We start from the raw sequence: 18,897 nt of genomic DNA, 5'->3' as shown, positions 1-18,897 counted from the left end.
TTGGGAGAGAGCGACACGTCACACCAACCATTGACGAGCTGATCGTCGACCTGACTGGGGCTAAGCTATTCGGCAAATTAGACCTCCGGTCGGGATACCACCAGCTACAGATTGCGAGGTAGTCGAGATATATCACTGCATTCTCCTCTCATCTCGGCCTAAGGAGGTACAATCGCCTACATTTTGGAATATCCGCGGCGGCCGAAGTGTTCCAAAATGAGATCTGCAAAGTCCTGAATGGCCTAGAAGGAAAAACAAATATAAGTGACAACATTATCATTTATGGGACTAACACTAGCAAACACCATGAGCGACTCGCTGCAGTGCTACAACGGCTAGAGGAAGCTGGACTTACGCTGAACGCAGACAAGGGTGAGTTTTGCAAAGAAGAGCTCAGTTTGTTTTGCTATATCTTCAATTCCAACGGGGTATCACTGTAGCACATAGCGGACACCAATGCCAGAATGTGGATGCCACGCATGCAACAATGCGTGATGAGCCTGGTCGAATCATGCGCGGCATGTCAGTCCACAAGTAGGTTGGCAGCACCAGAACCGATCATCAGCGCCCCACGAAGCAACACAAGATGGGAGTCAGAAAGTATGACTTCTGTACTATCGCTGGAGAAGGATATCTCTTAGTCGTAGTAGACAAATTCATTTGCTATCCAGAAGTCAAGTATGTACGATCTACGAGTTCAGAAGCAGTGATCACAGCACTGGTAAAGGACAGAGCACCCCAAAAGAAGATGACACTACCACAGCATGATTACAGCTACCAGAGGAACCGAAGTGGTGACCAGGAATGTGTCTAATTTCCAGAAGGCTCCTGAAAATATGTGGCAAGAACAAACTGAACACCCAGAGACAGGCCATAGTACACCTGCGCAGGCAGAGACAGCAGAGCCGAGGGCAGAAGATCCTTCGTCTCAGCTGACGAGAGAACAGACTCCTCCACTGTATACCATAACACCAAGCCCTCCCAGAGCAGAAGAAACAGAAAGAGCGCATCATCGCTACCAATTGAGAGAAAGGCCAAAGCCATCCTCCCATCTCCATAGATACGTCCTGCAAGGAATATACTGCTGGAGATGCGAAACAGAGCCGCACCCGTTAGACTATAAGTATCATGGGAACGTTTTTAATATGTCTGACACACGTTATTTCAGCATTCCAAGTTTGGGAGTAATATGATGTCACGTGTACTGCGGGAGACAGGGGTCACATGACTGGTGCGGGACTTGCAGGCCAGAGCTCCTCTTCCATTTCTATGTCGGCCATCAGTGGAATCCGGTCAGGTGTATGTGCCGTGGACCCGCTACAGGTAAGTGCGCCCCAACATGTGTGGTGGCCAGGTGAGGGATGGGTTTTTGGGCCATGTGAGTGTGCAGTCAAGAATGTGTGTGTGGGGCACAGGGGTTGGTGCTGGTGGTGTGGATGGCCAGTGAAACTCAAGTACTGCTCTCTCACCATTCTATTTTCTTGTCGCACACAGGTAGTCGGGTGCCCAATTCTTGATTCACAGGACAGTGAGTGTGACTTTCACCATTTGGTCAGCCTAGGGTGCTGCAAACTTTGGTTCGTCAGATGTTATGTGTTGCATGTCACCCCTTTTGGGAGACATGGTATCTCCCAGTGTTGTTGTCTTGGTCGGTTTCCGGCTTGTCAGTTGATGTGAAGCTGACTCCAGTGTCGTTCTTTGGGTGCAAACTGCTGGTGCAGCACCGTGTGGGGTAGGCCCTCTCTGTTGCCTAGCCATGTGATCATGGCTGAATGCTGCAACCGCGACCTGGGTGCCCCCAGAGACGGGGCTGCTGTGTGCTGGGTGCCCCCAGGCAGGTCAGTTGCTCCGGTGAGAGTGGGGTGATTCCCCACTCCTTAGTTTGCTGCGGGAGCGCAGCACGGATGGTCCGTGTCAGGTGCTCCCGACACTCACAGGGGCCCACCCGTTGATCCAGACTGGGGCCCCCAACAATGGCGATGAAGGAAAAGGGCCCTGCATGCCCCGTAGTAGGAAGACTATCTTGCGGCCTCAGCCGAAACATGAATGGACTGGTCCCCCAACATTATGGACTACAACTACCATCCGTTCTATCCAGCATAGTTAATGGTGCAGGATCTGTGACGAATTGGATTCCGCCTTGCAGGAGTACAAGGATGGGTAGGGGTAAATTGGCTCACTCAGCCCCACACTTCTACTAACCAAAACATGACGCAATAATAAATAGATAAAACAGGGACAATCAAGAGATATACCTCCTTTGCCTTTTGTGGTAACGTGGGCTGAGGGAAGGCTATACTCTTAAGAAGGGTGTGAAGGTGAACCAGTACAGAACCAAAGAACACAGTACCACAGTCCAAAATAAAGGAAATGTCCAATCAAGGTTCTATAAAAACATAAACACTTTAATAAAGCACACCATCTGCAAGTAGAATGAATATGGATTACTACACAACACCCACACCAAAGGAAAGAACATAAGGGATGCAACGGACAGGAGAAAGTAGCAATCTGAGTGCAGTTCCAGGGGTGGGAGGTAACGTACTACAAAATAAAAAGGAGATTGGGTTAAAAACAGGAGCAATTGTGGCCTAACCAGTCTCTAGGACTCAAGTGGACTGTGGGGGCAGTTCAGTGTCACAGTACCTGGATTCAGTTCTTGATGGGCTGATGCATCAGGCCGGGTTCGAACATTGATGCAAACTGATCAGGTTCAGTCGGCCATGTAGATCGTGGAGGCCCTGGCCTCAAGCGGGTGTCGAGTTGGGTCGAATGCAGGTGCTCCGTGTGGTTTAAGGGCAGCGATTCAAGTGATGTAGTTCGGGGCGGTCCCAAAAACGCTTCACGGTTGGCCAGGCTAAATCAGGCTTTGCCCGCTCTGAGAGGTTGGTGAGTGACGCTCCAGCACTTCAAGTCGGCGGGCAACTGTCTTTGAAGTGATGATCGAGGGTATGGCGATGTGGAATAATGAGGCAGCGGTTCTTGGGCTAACTGGGCCGAGCCCTGATTGTAACCCCCGGTTGGAGTTGGTGAGTGACCCTCCAGAGATTCAGTTCAGGTTCCGGCATTGAGCAGACGCCTCAGGCCCAGCAGGTGACATACCTCGCAAGGACACAATGCAGTGTTGAGCTGGTTTAGATGCAGTACCGTTGTCCGACTGGTTGTAGGAGCGCAGACATCAGCAGCAGCGTCTTCCCTATTGTTCAAGATGCAGAAAACACAGAGCGGCCGGTTGAGTGAGGGAGACTGGGGAGCTTCGACTGGTCTTGCCCTCCAGTTGCTGTGAGACCTTTGCAAAGGACGTCAGGTCCGGGTGCTCCTGTTCAAGGCCTGCTCTTCTGTCGCAGAAGATCCTTTGCATAATGTTTGCTCCTGGCACACAGCACTGGTCACTCCCAATGTTCCCTGGGAGTGGTCAGGGGTCAGATGTTCCTTCTGTTTTGGATGGCTCCTTCTTCACCTCTGGTGGAGGGCTTTGGACAGTGCAACTGTCCCAAATGAAGTCCAGGTGAGAATCTTCAGAACGTCTCTTCCGCATTAAAGGATCCTTGAGGAGGTGAGGGAATTCTGCTGAAGGGGTGTGAGACTCCTTCTTTCAAGTGCCCAAGTGCACAGGTGATTGGTCTAAAGCTAATGGGAATATGCAAATCCAACGCTCACAAGGGGGGGGCGCACTTATAAGATAAAGGAGTAATGCAGTAACGCCAAAAGCAGCATGATGGATGATGTCATAACGCACAACGCACATATATCACACCTACATATGACTCCCACTTAGTGTTCCGCAAAGCTATAAAAACAACGCTATTTGTCTAAACTGCCTTCGTCAACTCCCAAGTTAGCGCTACCCTGTACAATACTGTAACCTAACGTGGTCAACCTAACTGTACTGTGTAACCTGCTAATATGCTGTAACTAGGTAACCACTGCATCTTCTGTAATTTTGCTTACGTAAACCTTCTTGTAACAAGCGCCTCAATGCCTTTGGGCTGCATCGCGCTATACAAATGTAAATAAATAAATAAATATATTACACCTAGTGTGCCACACGTTAGGGAGTAGGGTGCTGCGCATGAAAGGACACATGTAAAAGTACAGAATGTATATGTAGTTTTAACTAGCAGGTAATTAGGTATAGGAAAGCACAGCTGCTGCAATGAAAAGTATACGTGCAGCAAAGTGCAATATTTGTATAGTTTGTTTTAGCATCGCTTAGAAGTGCATTGAGTTTAAGGGCTAGGTATATTATTGAACAACAGTTTGGTTATATTTTAGTAGGCCCTCGGCAGAGTAGAAAGAAGCCATTTATTTGTCAAATTCTGCTGACACTTGCAGAAATGTTAGATCCGCTCACCAAGAAGCCCACAGTAGCTAATTCATTGTTTCAGAAGGAAACGTTTCTCATGGGAAGAGAACCACAGCCGAACACTAGGTACAGGCCCACACAATATTTTGAAGGTCATTGGGCTGGGTACCAAGGGCCCAGGCAGCGAGTACAGCAGTAAAACAGAATTAAATACAAGAAATTCGGTTTCACCCACAGTTTCCTGCACATTTTCTTTTCTCTAGAGCAGGCACGATGCAAGAGAGGATACATCGAGTGAAAAGGTGCAGGGGAACCAGGGAAGTGGGGAATCAATTCAGGGACTGGGATATGGCGTTGCAGAGGCTGTAGCAAGGCCCCTGACCTTGTTGCTGTTCCCTCATAATTCCATTGGATAGATACGGCAGGATGTAGTGGCTGGCGCTGTCTCCAACGAAGGGTTCCAATCCGCATTGAGGAATTTATCAACCAGTACCTTAGCGATGTAATTAAGGGGAGGGACGCTCAAGGGTCATGACATCATGAAGGGGTATTGAGGGGTTACATGTCTTTTCACCGAATTATTTTCACCTACAGATTTTTTCATCAAATTTTTGTCACCAATTTTCTTTCCACCTAATATAGATTAACACTATTCAGCGAAAACCTGTATACCGAATTTTTTAAATTTTCTATTGGGCAGTCCCCCTAAATCCCTGTTTTCAAAATGTAATCCTTTACCCCACCCAAACATGCATACATATATTTTAGATTAGAAAACAATTCAGTGAAAGATTTATTCTATGAAAAAATCTTTCCATTTATTTATTTATTTATTCGTATTTATTGAGCGCACAGCAGACCGGAGGCATTGTGGCGCTTGTTACAGTGTTGCTTAAACTTAGTTACATGAAGTTCATGTCTGCAGGTGTTACATAGGACAATATTCTTATTAAGTTACATACATGCATTCAGCAGTGGAGAATGAGGTGACAATACAATGTTAGTTGAAGAGGGTGGTTTTGAGTTTTTTGCGGAAGGAGAAGAGAGATGTTTCAACTCTGATGTCAGTGGGCAGGGAGTTCCAAAGCTTAGGTGCGAGGAAGGGAAAGCCTAAACCTCCTGCTTTTGATCTGTTGATCCGTGGTATAGTTAGTTGATTAGTGTATTGTGCTCTGATCGGTCTAGTGGATTGAGTTCTACATACTGTGTCAGATAGGTAGGAGGGTGCTGCTAGGTTGATGCATTCATGTGTGGTGGTGAGAATTTTGAAGGAGATACAGTCCTTGACTGGGAGCCAGTGAGCTGCCTTCCTGGCTTGTGTGATGTGATCTCTTTTCGGTATGCTGAGGGCTGCTCTGAGAGCGTTGTTTTGGGTAGTTTGGAGCCTAGATAGGTTTTTATTGGAGGTGCCGGCTAGGAGCGCATTACAGTAATCTAGTTTGAGTTTGGTACTCAGTGCAGAGGTGGAGACTATGGCGCTGACTTGTTTGTCCATGGATAAGATAGCGTCTATGTGAACCCCCAGTGTTTTTACTGAAGGTGAAACTTGGCTGATACAGTTATCTATGTTGAAGTTGAGGTACAGCGGGTTGAGGTTGGAGAGTGTGGATTTCTGGCCTAGTATGAGAATTTCAGTCTTGTCCCCATTCAAGCAGAGGCCGTTGGTGGCCATCCAAGCTTGTATGGTGGAGTAGATTTGCTGTAATGTAGTGGCGTCTTGATGATAATTGCCCGTCAGGGGAAGGAGCACCTGCGTGTCATCGGTGTAATTTGTGTAAGTGATCCCTAGTGTGTCTGGTTTATCAAAGAGAGGTTTGGTAAAAAGATTATAGAGCGTGGGGGCAGTACATGAGCCTTGAGAGACCCCACAGTGGATGATGGAGGGTGCTGCATGAGCAGTGTTAGAGAACACTTTCATAGCTCTGCCATCAAGGAATGAGGTTATCCAGGACGCTGCGTCCTTAGAGAAGTGAGCCGCCTGAGTTAGGTGACTGGTAAGTGTGGTGTGATCTACCAGATCAAACGCCGCTGAAAGGTCGAGGAGAAGGAGGAGAGCAGGTTTGCCTTTCTCCAGGATGTTGGTGATTTCGTTTTTTAGGTCTAGAAGGGCGGTTTCAGTTCCGTGTCCCTTGCGGAATCCAGATTGTCTTTTATCTAGGATCGCGTTCGATTCAAGGTAAAGTTGAATCTGTTTGTGGGCGGCTTTGTCAAGTATTTTCAGGAGGAAAGGAACTGTAGTTATAGGTCGGTAGTTGTTGGGGTTAGCAGGGTCTAGCGTTGGTTTTTTTAAGAGGAGGCGCACCCAGGCCTCTTTAAGGCCGTCTGGGACTATGCCCGTTTTGAAAGACGCATTGATGAATGCGGTGAGAAGAGGGGCGAGAGGTTTCGCGCAGTCTTTTATGATTTTAGGGGGGCATACATCACCCTTACATTGTGAGGGTTTGAGGTGTCTTAGGATGTCAATGACCTCGGCTTCCGAGATTTCGGAGAAGGCGAATTTGGGCGTATTGCTTGTTTTAACACATGGTTTTGTCTGTGTGTGTGTGCTTTGCTTAGGTAGAGTATTGAAGTGCTGGGATATCTTGTTCTGGAGGAGGTTTATTTGTGCAAACATGGCTGATTGTATGCCTGTGCACCAGGCCTCGTCTTTGATGATCTCATCAGGGCAGGTGGGTGGTACGGTTAATTCTTTAAAGATGCTGAAAAGTTCTTTAGAGTAGGAGTTGGCAGCGGAAATGCGGTGGTTGTAGGCTTCAGATTTCGCAATGAAGATGGCGTCTTTATATTTTTTTGCTATGGATTTGAAGTTATCTTTTGTGGCGTCACAGGGGTTACACTGCCAGTTTTTGAGGGCCTGGTGTTTGTCTTTGCGCAGATTCTGGAGTTCCTCTGTGAATCAGGAATTGGAGTGGAATGATTTTTTCTCTTTTTTGCTTTCCAAAGGGGCAACGGTGTTGACAGCCATTGTGATGGTATCTTTGTATATTTCTGCGAGGATGTTAGGATCTGTGGAGAATGGGGGCGCTAGACATGGCAGATTAAGGAGTGTACTGATGTTCTCTGCGGTGAGTTTTTTGGCACTTCTGGCTAGGGTGGCCGGTGCTGCGGTCGGCACTTTAGTGCTTAATGAGACAGGGATGTTAAATAGGAGAAGGTTGTGGTCTGTCCATGGGAGGCTATTATTTGCAATGATGGCTGTGTTACAACTATGGTCTATAATCCAATCTAGGATGCGTCCTTTTGCGTGAGTAGGCGATGTGATCTTTTGAGAGAAGCCTAGGTCTTCTAGGTCTTTGGCTAGAGAGATAGCCGTTTTGTCCTTAGGGTCGTTGAATCCTAAGTTAAGGTCTCCTATACGTAGAAATTTAGTGGATTTTTTAATATTGTTACCTAGGAGGTGATTGACTTGGCTTATGAAATTGGTAGTGGGGCCAAGTGGACGGTAAATGGTGTGAATATTTATAGTGCTATTTGGTGAGAGTGCTAGTTTGACTGATTGGACGTCAACATTACCTTCCTCTTGGTGGGGAGAGGTTCTGATGGAAAGAGTTTCTTTGTGTATAAGGGCTACCCCCTCCTGGTTTGGCAATCCTATCTTGTCTAAGGATGGCATACCCTTGTGGTAGGGCTAATGTGATGGCTGGGCCGGAAGCTTAGTTAAGCCAGGTCTCTGTGATAGCGAGAATGTCTAAGTCTTGGGTAGTTATTAAGTCATTAATTTCTACGGCGTGGGCATTGAGTGATCGTACATTAATTAAGGCGCACTTGTAAATCGTAGGGCAGAGGTTCTTTGTGGGTGAGGTAGGAGCATCTGATTTGGGTACGTTGAAGGTATGAGTGGCTGCTAGGTGTGGTATGTGTTTGCTTGGTGTTGTGGCATATAGAGGTATTGTCACGGAGGTGGCGTGTGTTCACTCTGGTGGTGCGTGAGCTAAGTCTGCAGTTTCTGTGTGGTATGTGTGTAGGGGTGGCGTGGTGGTGGGTGGGGAGGGTGCGGGTTCTAAGTGTGTCTAATCTCTGGCTGAGGTTGGGTATCAGTGTGTCTGTTGTGTTTTTAGGAGTGCGTGAGTGGTTGGGCAGGAGGTTCATCGTGAGATGACAGCTGTAGGTGCTTTGGTAGTGGTGGTTAAGCTCTATGCTATAGGGGTGTAGTGTGATCATTAGGGTGAGTAGCATGCTTGCTAGGCATACGTGGACGGGCAGAGGGTACATACTGTATGTGAGTTAGTTATTCCTATGCAGGTTATACAATACAGGCATGGAGGGCAGAATGTACATGACATAATAAAGACCTCGAGGGTAGGATGCACATTACACATTAGCCTAGAAGCAACTTAACTAAAACAGGCAAGAATAGGTGTGTTGGTGGATAGGTACAGGCAACCTAGATGCAACTTTACTAAAGCAGACCTAAATACGATTTTGCTAGAACAGGCAAGAATAGGTGTGTTGGTGGATAGGTACAGGCAACCTAAATGCAACTTTACTAAAGCAAACCTAAATACGATTTTGCTAGAACAGGCAAGAATAGGTGAGTTGGTGGATAGGTACAGGCAACCTAAATACAACTTTACTAAAGCAAACCTAAATACGATTTTGCTAGAACAGGCAAGAATAGGTGGGTTGGTGGATAGGTACAGGCAGCCTAGATGCAACTGTACTAAGGCAAGCCTAGATAAGGATTTGCTAGAACAGCAGCAAGGTGAGCATAGGTAGGCAGGTAGCAAGTGGACAGCTAGGAACAACTTGAGTGCAACTTTGCTAAAGCAAGCGATCTAGATACGAGTTTGCTAATGCAGGCAGTAGTAGCTAAGCATTGGCTGGTAGTTCATGGGCAATTGTAGACAACTTAAATGCCTATTTGTTAAAGCATGCGGGTGAATGCTAGGCATAGGAATGCATCTATTGTGCATGCATAGGCACCCAAATGCTGGTACACCAGGGTAGGAAAAGTCAACAATGAAAATACATTTCCGAGAGATTTTTCAGTGAAGTACCGCGGGTGAGTGGGCAGGGTGGTAAATTAGCAATATTTGTGTAATGCTAGTAGAGGAGAGGCAATGGGCGTATGATAGTTAGCTGGAGAGGACAGGTTGAGCACAGCAATATAGGGCGTACATTCTATTGTCCAAATATGATCGCCATGCGTATGCGTGATCAGCAGTGCCTAGGTACCTGAGGGCGCGTAGCGCTATGTAAATCTTCCGGCCGGCGGCATCATTGGTGTAAGTCCCAGGATGAATTTTGCGCGGCAGTGCCGTTCTTTGGATGCGGCCGAGAAAGAGGGCTGGCCCCACGAGCGCCACAGTGCGCAAACAGGGGCTAAACAGGCGCTTTTCTTTGCGGCGCTTCTCTGGAAGGCGCCGGCTTCCGCCAGCCTGCGGATATGCCTCGTTGATGAAGGTTGCTGTTGCTAGACAACATGGCAACAACGACAAGGAGTGGCCATTTTAGGCAGCGGCATGCAGCGTGTGACCGATTTCATCGGACTCAGTGGGATAAAGCGGAGGTGAGCCGGTGGTCTGGGCGAGGGACAGGGGTGCAAGTCCAGGCTAATTCAGATAATGAGATGTGGCAAGAGCATCATGCTCACCTGCTGGGCTCCTGTTGGTGCTCTGAAAGCACGGTGGCAGGCATCAGGGAGGGGCTCCTGCCCGCTTCGATGGTCTTCCTGGACCAATGAAAATGTTTCGGTGAAAAGGCTCTCGATGAGAAATCTTTAGGTGAAAAGACTGTATACTGTGTTGGGGGTGAGGTTTCAGGAAATGTTTTTATCCAATCAGGACATGTAATGTATACAAACCGATAGGGGTCCTGTGACGACACACCAACTATGTATTAACACATCCCCAAAATTGTAACGATTAACAAGTTATGTTAATGTGAGATTTCCTTGCATAAATATTGCAGTCCTTCTGGTTGGAGTTGAGAATGTATTACAGTTCAGGTCCACAGAGCTGTTTGTTCTCCCAGCCTGTTTAATAAAGCTGGGTTTTTCGTGCATGGTGTGCTCCTCTTTTGGATTACTTTTGTGTTTTTCTTGGATTGCCCCTGGCGAGACCTGGTCTACACTAGCCTGCTTTAGAGGACCAATCCCTGCTCATATCATTTGGGATGTGGTGGCCATGATCATAAGTATTGCCATGCACTATGCCTAAACTCAGCCATAGCTTATTCCTAGAGATTACCCTGCCATCAGCATGGGGGTACTGATGATCATCGTAGTTTGGGTATAGGAGGCATAACTTAAATGTTGCCCCTGTGCTGCAGTGACTTTGCTGTCACTGTGGCAGTTACTTGGGCAACGTGTGACCTTTGAGTCTGCTCTGCACCATGAGCAGAGGGGTGCTGCGGATCAGGCCACTGATGCAGAGGGGCACAAGTGCACTATTCTTTTGGCATGGAGTTACGACAGAGGGCGATCTGGTTAGCAGAATACCAGTTTGGAGAAGGAATCATCCGCATCATTTTATGTACTAAAAAAAAAAAAGCCAGGGCTTTGCATCCTTGCCAGATGGCAATTCATCACAGGATCACGAGAGACGTAGTCCAAAGAATTTTGAGAGCAGCAGGTTGCAGACCCTTAAACCAAGCAAAGGCTCAAGGTGAGTTGGGCATGTGTGCTTCTGGCCATTTATTAAACTAGCCTTAAGATCAGATTACTAGGTATTTAGGACTAAGAACAAGCTGAGATGGCAATATAGCACTATCTCCCCCACCATTACCATTCCCATGCCAAATTAATTATACTATATCCTTCTGCTAATAAATTGTTTGGTCTTCTCGGCTTCCTGAGACCAGAGGGCAGAACAACAATGGTCATCATCATTGAAGATTTGGATGGAGGGGTATGGGGCTTGCCGCGAGGGTGAACAAAGTCCTGGGTTGGTGATAGCAGTTGAGTTGATCTGCATACTATCTAACGTTGCACCCTCTGCCAGTTGGCCGCCCCCACATAAGAGCTCCCTCAAATGCTATTCCACCACTGAACCACGAAGTTCATACACTGGGGCTCATTATGGGGTTGCTGGTGTTAGGAAAGATTTCATAATTGTATGTAATTTCCCCTCCATGTGGCAACACCCAAACTTTTTGCTGCTGTTTTACACCCTGATCTAGACTTTGCCAGAGAAGCGCAGCCTTCCGCCGCACTCCTCTGGGCTTTCGCTCAATTCTTATGGGGAAACTGACATGGCCTTAAGACAGTCAGTACTGGGAGACTTTGTTTCCCTTAGTCCTTTCCTCATGTTGCAGCTTTTGTGCAACATGAAACAAGTGTGCAATGTAACTTACTTTACCGCGCTCTTGTGTCTCTAGTCATTCCAAAGGCCCTAGAAACTCTCGCTGGACTTATTATGAACTGTGCAAGTGTGTCACAGACAGGACTGGTGGCAGCTATCGTTTATCTTGTGTTTTGAACCCTTTTTCGCCATGTTATCCGCACTTAACGCGTTTGGCACAAATGAGTGGCCTGGCTCCAAAATGGCCATGCCACGAGGTTCTTTGTCCTGTCCTCTGACCGTCTTGCCCCTTCACCTTCCCCAGTTCAAGCCGACCCGGGTCCATCCTTATTTGGTCATGCACTTTCCCTCAAAACCCAATGCTTTTTCAGGCTTCTGCATGCCTTGTGTCTACCTCCAGGATGTGGGCTGGGATGTCTGTTCCCAAAACACATCCTGGGTGCCAGAGCGTCTGGAGTGTCCTGAATGCCGAGGACCACTGTGGTCTGTGATAGGTCCACGTATGGTGTGAGTGTTTGTGAGCAGATCTCCCATTGGGTTCTCTCCGTTTTGGCGCGAAGGGAACTTTGGATAAGAGGAGGCTGAAAACACCACTACCATGTCGATCTCCTGAGTTCACACCGAACAAGGGATAAGGAGCCAAGTATCCTGCAACAAGAAGCTGAATCGAGGAACCGCTGGTGACCTGCTGAAGGTTTGGCACCCTGAGCCGCTGTCGTCCTGCGAGACCCCTCTGCATCTGATCGTCCTAGACGGTCTGTGTAGACGCTTCGACCCATTGGAATAGTGGGATCAACTATTCCCGGCACCTTCATCAAACCCTGCAAGTAAGCCTCTTCGGAAGTGTCCCTGGGCCAACCAGTGGGCTGACCAGCTTACGCAGGATGCTTTTCTCTGTCACCGCCGCCGTTTCGGGGAAGCCCTCGAAACTTGGTATACTGCTTGCTCTGCGTCCAGGGCACCCTCACACCGAATTTAATACACTTGGCATTCCCAGGTCTGAAGTGAGACAAGTGCGCCTGGACCAGAGTAACCGTGGTTGCCGTGTTGCCCTGCTGCGGTAACAACCTGTGCACATCCGCTGCATTTGGGACACCCTCGACCCTGCATCCTGCTACACAGAATCTACACGGTGTCGAGACGTCCTGATCATCGCAGCTGAGCCTGCCAGCAACGTGAACTGAACTGGAGAAGTCTGGGTTTGCCTGCGTCGGGGACCGGTGAGTAGTCCATACCCCAACCGGTAGCCCCTCGCGCAGGAGCCCGTTTCTTTTCTACCGCTGTTGCGAAATAGCGACTCTACCCCGCACTCTCACCCTGCCTGTGCCCACAAGTGGAGACCTTGCTTGAGTAGTGGGGACTTGTTCTGCATCGCTTCATTTACCTTCCTGAACTGCCTGAGACCCTTGAAGAGACCCTACTTTATCCATTGGCACCAGCGCGTGCAGGTACATTTGAGCATAAGGCACCTCTCTCCGTAGGGCTCGGACTTCCTCCTAGTTAGGTGTATTTCTGATGTCGAACTGGGTCTAATGATTACTTGCACTGCCTGTTTTCCTCCCCATCTAGGTGGTCTACATATTCTGTGCTCATAACTCCTTAGACCCCTCGGTCTTGTATATATATTGTATTGATTGTGATGGTTGGTTTACTTTAGTATTATTGTGATTCTTTGCTATGGTCGATGTTACAAAGACCTTGTAATAAATGTGCCTATATTTTTAATATAACACCTGTTTGGAGTAATTTGTAAGTGTCCTTGCTTTGTGTGCTCATTAAGGTCTTTCAGTCACCCTCACCCCTCTTGAGACTTAGGGCCTCATCACGACTTGGGCGGTAACGCCGGCGGTAATACCGCCGGCGGTATTAGCCCTACCGCCAAACTCCCCGGCGCTAATAGCGCCGGATCACCAGTTCGGCGGTAAAGTAAATCCCCATTCCCCATTGAGCCCATTCGGGAATGCCCCATTCCCCGTTGGGCTCAATGGGGAAAATGTGCGCTCTTACCGCCGGCGGATTTCCCGCCGGTGGTAATAGCGCGAATTTTCGGCGGATTTCCTCCCAGCTCAGAGCTGGGGCGAAATCCGCCGAAAACCTGATTTGGCGGACCCTTAAATCCGGCGGTAATAGCGCTACCGCCGGATTTAAGGGTTACCGCCAAAGACGTGATGAGGCCCTTAGTCTTGACCGCCGCCATCGCTACCCTGATTGGTCTGGCTTGTCCAGAGGTTACCCTGTTCCAAGAAACTAGGCTGGCCTTCTGAATCTCTGCCCCTCCAGGTCCGAGTTCAGAAATCCATCTTAACAGCTGGTAAAACCCGCCGGTAGGTTACCGGCAACCCTGTTACACCCTTACCACCGTCTGATTTCCCAGTGCCACTGGGATATTACAAGGGCGGCGGTAACGGTTACTCTGTAGGACTCCATGGAAATGGGGACACAAAAGCACTGGCACCATTGCCAACGTTGCTCGTGCTTCCGTGACAACCCGGTAGGAGCCTGAAAACCCGGCTGGTCATGCCTCCCGGCGGATCCGTGGCCCCTACCGGCATTGTTGTAGTATGGCGGTCAAGAAAGGGTGCCGGTACGTTGCTACCGGCACCATTATTTCCAGACCGCCATACTCGGAATGAAACCCACTGTCTGAGAGTGCTTGCATCTCCTGCAGAAACGCAGTCCTCCCATTACCATATGCATCAATACTTCTAAAGGCAATGGGCCTCATTACGACCCAGGCGGACTTCGCGGTGCTAAATGCACCGCGAAGCATGGCGGAAAGCCGCCGATAGCGCCATGGGGGTTGGCGGATTTACCGCCCCATTCCGACCTCGGCGGAGCGGTAAATCCCCAATCCCCATTCTGCCCTTCCCCATTCCCATTTTCGCCCCATAGGGTATAATGGGAGTGGGGAAGGAGTTAATTACGCCACCGTAAAATACGGTGGCGTAATTAACAACGAGGTCCCGTAGCGCCATGGTTTTCTCCGGCTGGTAAAACCAGGCGGAGAAGACCTCCATGGCGCTACGGGAACTCGTAGTATGGCGGAGAGGTACGCCATGCACTACGCTGGCGTAACACCCTCTCCGCCAGGGTCCTAATGAGGCCCAATGACTCAAATGGCCGGCTCTGTTTGTTTAAATGATAGGTTTTAAATTATTAGGACTCACAATAGTAAAAAAAAACAAAGAATGTGTAATCATTATTCTGGGTCAGTAATACAGTGATATAATGAAAAATAAATATATATGGCACAAAAACATTTAGAGGGTCACTACAGGTTTGGCGGAGTGGTTAAAGTGCCAGTAAAAATGCTGGTAAATCCGTTACCAGCAATTTTACTGCCCCGCCAAACTACCCGTTTGCCGGTGGGGGTTACTGATTTACCTCCAGAAAAGAGTTGGCGGTAAATCAGGGCACCACCGGGCAAAACCAGCCAGAATTACCAGCACCAATAATACCGGTGTCAGTATTTCAGGTAATTCCGCCGATGGAGTCCTGTCAGACTCCATGGAATGAGGGATTACCGGCATTCCGGCCACCTGTAATTTCCTGGAAATACCAGGATATCACTCAGTGGGAATGCTAATTCCGCTTGCCGGTATCCTGCCGGAATTACCTGTGGGATACAGGCAAACCCATAATGACCCCCTTACTCTTTGTTGAATTATCAACAAATGCGCCCCAAATCATTACAAACTTTGATGTCTCGTTATGTTTAAGGTACATCATTTCTCTGTATAATAATGGCTTATCAGCTCACGGAACCACACTTCAGCCCTTACATTTATTTATTTTATTTATGCATTTTCATTTTTATAAACCCACGTAACGCGAGGGCAATGAACAATGACGTGTTCATCTGTTCACCCCGGTCTTGGATACCAAATACAATAGCCATGGTGGTTAGGCCGATTAGGGATTTCTCCTCCCAAAGCCCTTGACTTACTGGGCTAATGTGTAAACCATTCACTATGTGTTATGCTGTCCTAAAAATGCTAGCCAATGGCGCCCTGTGTTGCTCATGCACATGTCTGAACCACGCCTGAGGTAGCCTGTCCGCTATATAAAAAGGCCATAAATAAATTGGTCACACTCTGCTCAATATCATGTTGATAGTTGGTGCATAGTGCTTTTTTAAATATAATTCTGTGCCGCACACTCTAGGATATAGGTAGTGGTGCTTCTCCCAAGACTGCCTAATCGATCCACTAGTCCTCATCCACAATAGATTTGCATTCCTCTGTTGAAACAATCCAAATGTATCCATACTTTTCTTCACTGAATTTAGGAGTTGAAAAAAATATATAGCATATGTTTCAAGTCCTATGCAGACAAACAATAGTAAGAAAATGCCATTTGTGACATCATCTGTTTTTCTATTCCAGTGTCTATAACTGAGTCCTCTGCTGTCCTTCTCAAGCAACAGAATGAAAAACATACTTTCTCTTCTTCTCCTTTATGGACTTTGTGCTGAGATGGGGGCGTCATCATTCCAGGTACAGGAAGCGGGAAGAAACCAGATATACAAAATGGCAGACCAGCTGCTTAGCCTGCAGGCCACGGCACGGCCCATGGAGCAACAACAGGACCAAGTTGCCATGGAAAATATTACCCACAAAAACAGCAATTTTGGCTTCGATCTGTACAGACAAATTGCAAACAATCACGACGATAACGTCTTCTTTTCTCCGCTCTGTGTCTCCTTCGCACTGGCATCTCTTTTGCTCGGGACCAAAGGTGCAACGGAAGCCGAAATCCTGCAGAGCCTGGACCTGCAAGGCCTGCAGGACAATGAGCAGCCCAATCGGGTGCCTGCTTTCTTTAAGCGCATTAAGGACCACCTGAAAGAAAATGATAAGCTTGTCCTGGACCAAGGGAACTTCGCCTTCATCCACGAGGAGTTTCCCGTTAAAGAGTCCTTCCTCAATTTGACCAGGAAGTACTTTGACATGGAGGTGACAAACCTCGATTTTCACAATTCGACGACGGCAAAGGATATCATCAACCAGTACATCAGGAAGCTGACCGGGGGGAAAATTCCACAGCTGTACGATTCGCTGGATCCGCAAACAAAATGCGTTCTGATCAGTTACATTCTATTTAAAGGTAACAGTATGTTTGCATGATTGCATCTCTTAGATGTAAATATATAACATCGTTGTTGTGAACATTCGAGTGAGCGCCGCCTACCTGGAAGTGCAGGCACTTAGGGGAGTTCCATAGGCACTGTCCCGTGCGATACCTGGAATCAAGCAGGATGCAACACTGCAAATCCACAGATCAAGGTTTTATTTAGGGGCATTGTACGAGTAGGGCAAACTGAAACTTAAGGCTAGGGGTAAGAAATCATAATGATAATGGCCATAATGGTCTATCCTACATAAAGGTGTCCCACCCAGTGTGGATGAATAGGTCTCTTTGAGGCCCTTGTGCCAATGTATGGATTCTTAGTGTTCATGGGAGTGGGCCTCACCACCCCACCTCCTCTGGGGTAGTGGGTTCATGGGCTTCCCCAAACCCCTTTCATTGGTATTGCCGTTGGAGTGGGCTTTCCGGAGTCCCATACCTCACAAGTGAACTTTTGGAGTTACAGGTTTTGACTGCGTGACGCTCAGGAGTCAAAGAAACTCTTAAAGCATTGTCGTATTTTCAAGATATTGCAATCCTTATTTGGAGATAAGCCACGTTAAAGTTGTGGTGACCTATACCCAGCTCACAGCTCAACAACGTATTATTATTAGACCGAATTTCATCTTCTTCTCCACCGACCCTATCGCTGGCCTGATGTTATTCCCACACATTCACCGATACCCATCCAACTTTTGGCGCTGAGATCTCCGTCAACTGGCCTGGCAAACCCAGTTCTCTCCCTTGTCACAGGGAGTGTTTATTACAAACTAAGCTGGTTAAAGCCTCCACACAACTAGAAGCCCACTTGAGCCCTTCTCAAGTCCATCAGTCAAACACACACCAACCATGAAATCTAGTGATATTATCGCTGGTGAAAACATTGAGCGTGACTCGATATTTTGCTTAAAGCCCCTATTTAACACTTTCCTCAAATATTCTAGGACTGGTGTTTTTTTATATAATTGCACAAGTCCTAAAATATGTTGGAGAGGGTGTTTAGTGCCTTTAAAAAAAATATCAAGTCACCCTCAATGTTTTCACCAGCGATATCATCACTGGTAACCACCAACCATATTTAGCACCAGGTATCATCTGGTCTAGATACAGCCATCACAGTTAAGTCTTGCTTGTAAAATTGGCTGCACATTCCTTCAAATTCCGATCATGCCTCCTAATAACTAATCGCAGTTAAGAAGCACGCATCCCAGCTAATACAATCTGTACCCCTTCTTATCACCTCATGTCTTTTTCCCCTCACTAAGTTGTTTGTCCTCTGTCAAATCCCCCGTTCCTATCACCTCCCCTCCCCACAACCCAACTTTTACATCCACAGATCAAGGTCTGATCACACACTGGCAGGTGTAAGTAAAACATGGTATCAAACAGTGAAGACAGACACAAGTGATATCAGTTCAAGGGTGTTTATTGAACTTCAGTGGGTTGGTTGAACACCTTTCTAAACCTAAAGCTAAGGATGGGGGCAAGCTATGACCATCAAATAATAATAACGCAGTTCAAGTCAAGCCTCTGTCAAAATAAAAGGGCCCATACTAATAAACACATTGGCAATCCTTACTTCTAAATACAAAGGGTGTGGTACAATAATGTATGGAACAAAGAAAAGTGTTCAAGAAATAATATGCCAGGACGGTTGAGCAATTGGCTTCCCTTCCCCACGTTTTCAGTACAGGGCAAGGGGGCACGTTCGAGCTTCACACACACTCTGGCTTCTCTGCCACAAGGATACTGTTCAAAGCATAGACATCAGGGCCTTCTGCCAAAGCCTCTTTTCCAATAACAGTCTCTTACTGCAGAAGGCCTGTCGTAACAAACAAATATCAAAGTTCCATTTCTATTAGGATCTTCACATGCACAAGTTCTCGCTTCCAGTATTTATCATGGCTCTCCCTCCTTCAAACTTGGACCCCTTTGCACCACAATGTTTACTCAGTATAAGGTAATAATGTCCCCATAAATAATGTCCCTATTCATGTCGTCTCTGGGAAAAGCCATTGGCAAGGTTATATACGGTTACCAGTCAAATGGTCGAAAACATTTGGTCGACAATTTGGTCGACACCATTTGGTCGAATGCCAAATGGTCGAATTTTTTTTTTTCTTTTTTATTTTTTTTCCCCACACGAAAACCCACAAAACACATATATATATATAAAAAAAAAAAAAATTCGACCATTTGGCATTCGACCAAATGGTGTCGACC

General features: G+C 47.3%; 1 protein-coding gene across 1 annotated transcript in view; it reads left to right on the top strand.

Annotated features, from left to right (window-relative positions):
• The window catches only part of SERPINA10 (serpin family A member 10), a 134,225-nt gene that overhangs the window by 94,438 nt on the left and 20,890 nt on the right, over positions 1–18,897 (top strand). Inside the window, exon 7 of the mRNA XM_069638341.1 lies at positions 15,941–16,653. Within this exon, the coding sequence (XP_069494442.1) occupies positions 15,941–16,653 (713 nt within the window). The remainder of the gene's footprint in view (positions 1–15,940; positions 16,654–18,897) is intronic.

Source organism: Ambystoma mexicanum, chromosome 14 (genome assembly GCF_040938575.1).
Source record: "Ambystoma mexicanum isolate Mex_15411 chromosome 14, UKY_AmexF1_1, whole genome shotgun sequence".
NCBI lineage: Eukaryota > Metazoa > Chordata > Amphibia > Caudata > Ambystomatidae > Ambystoma > Ambystoma mexicanum.
Note: the sequence above shows the minus strand (reverse complement) of the source record. Positions and strands in the feature narration are given on the sequence as shown.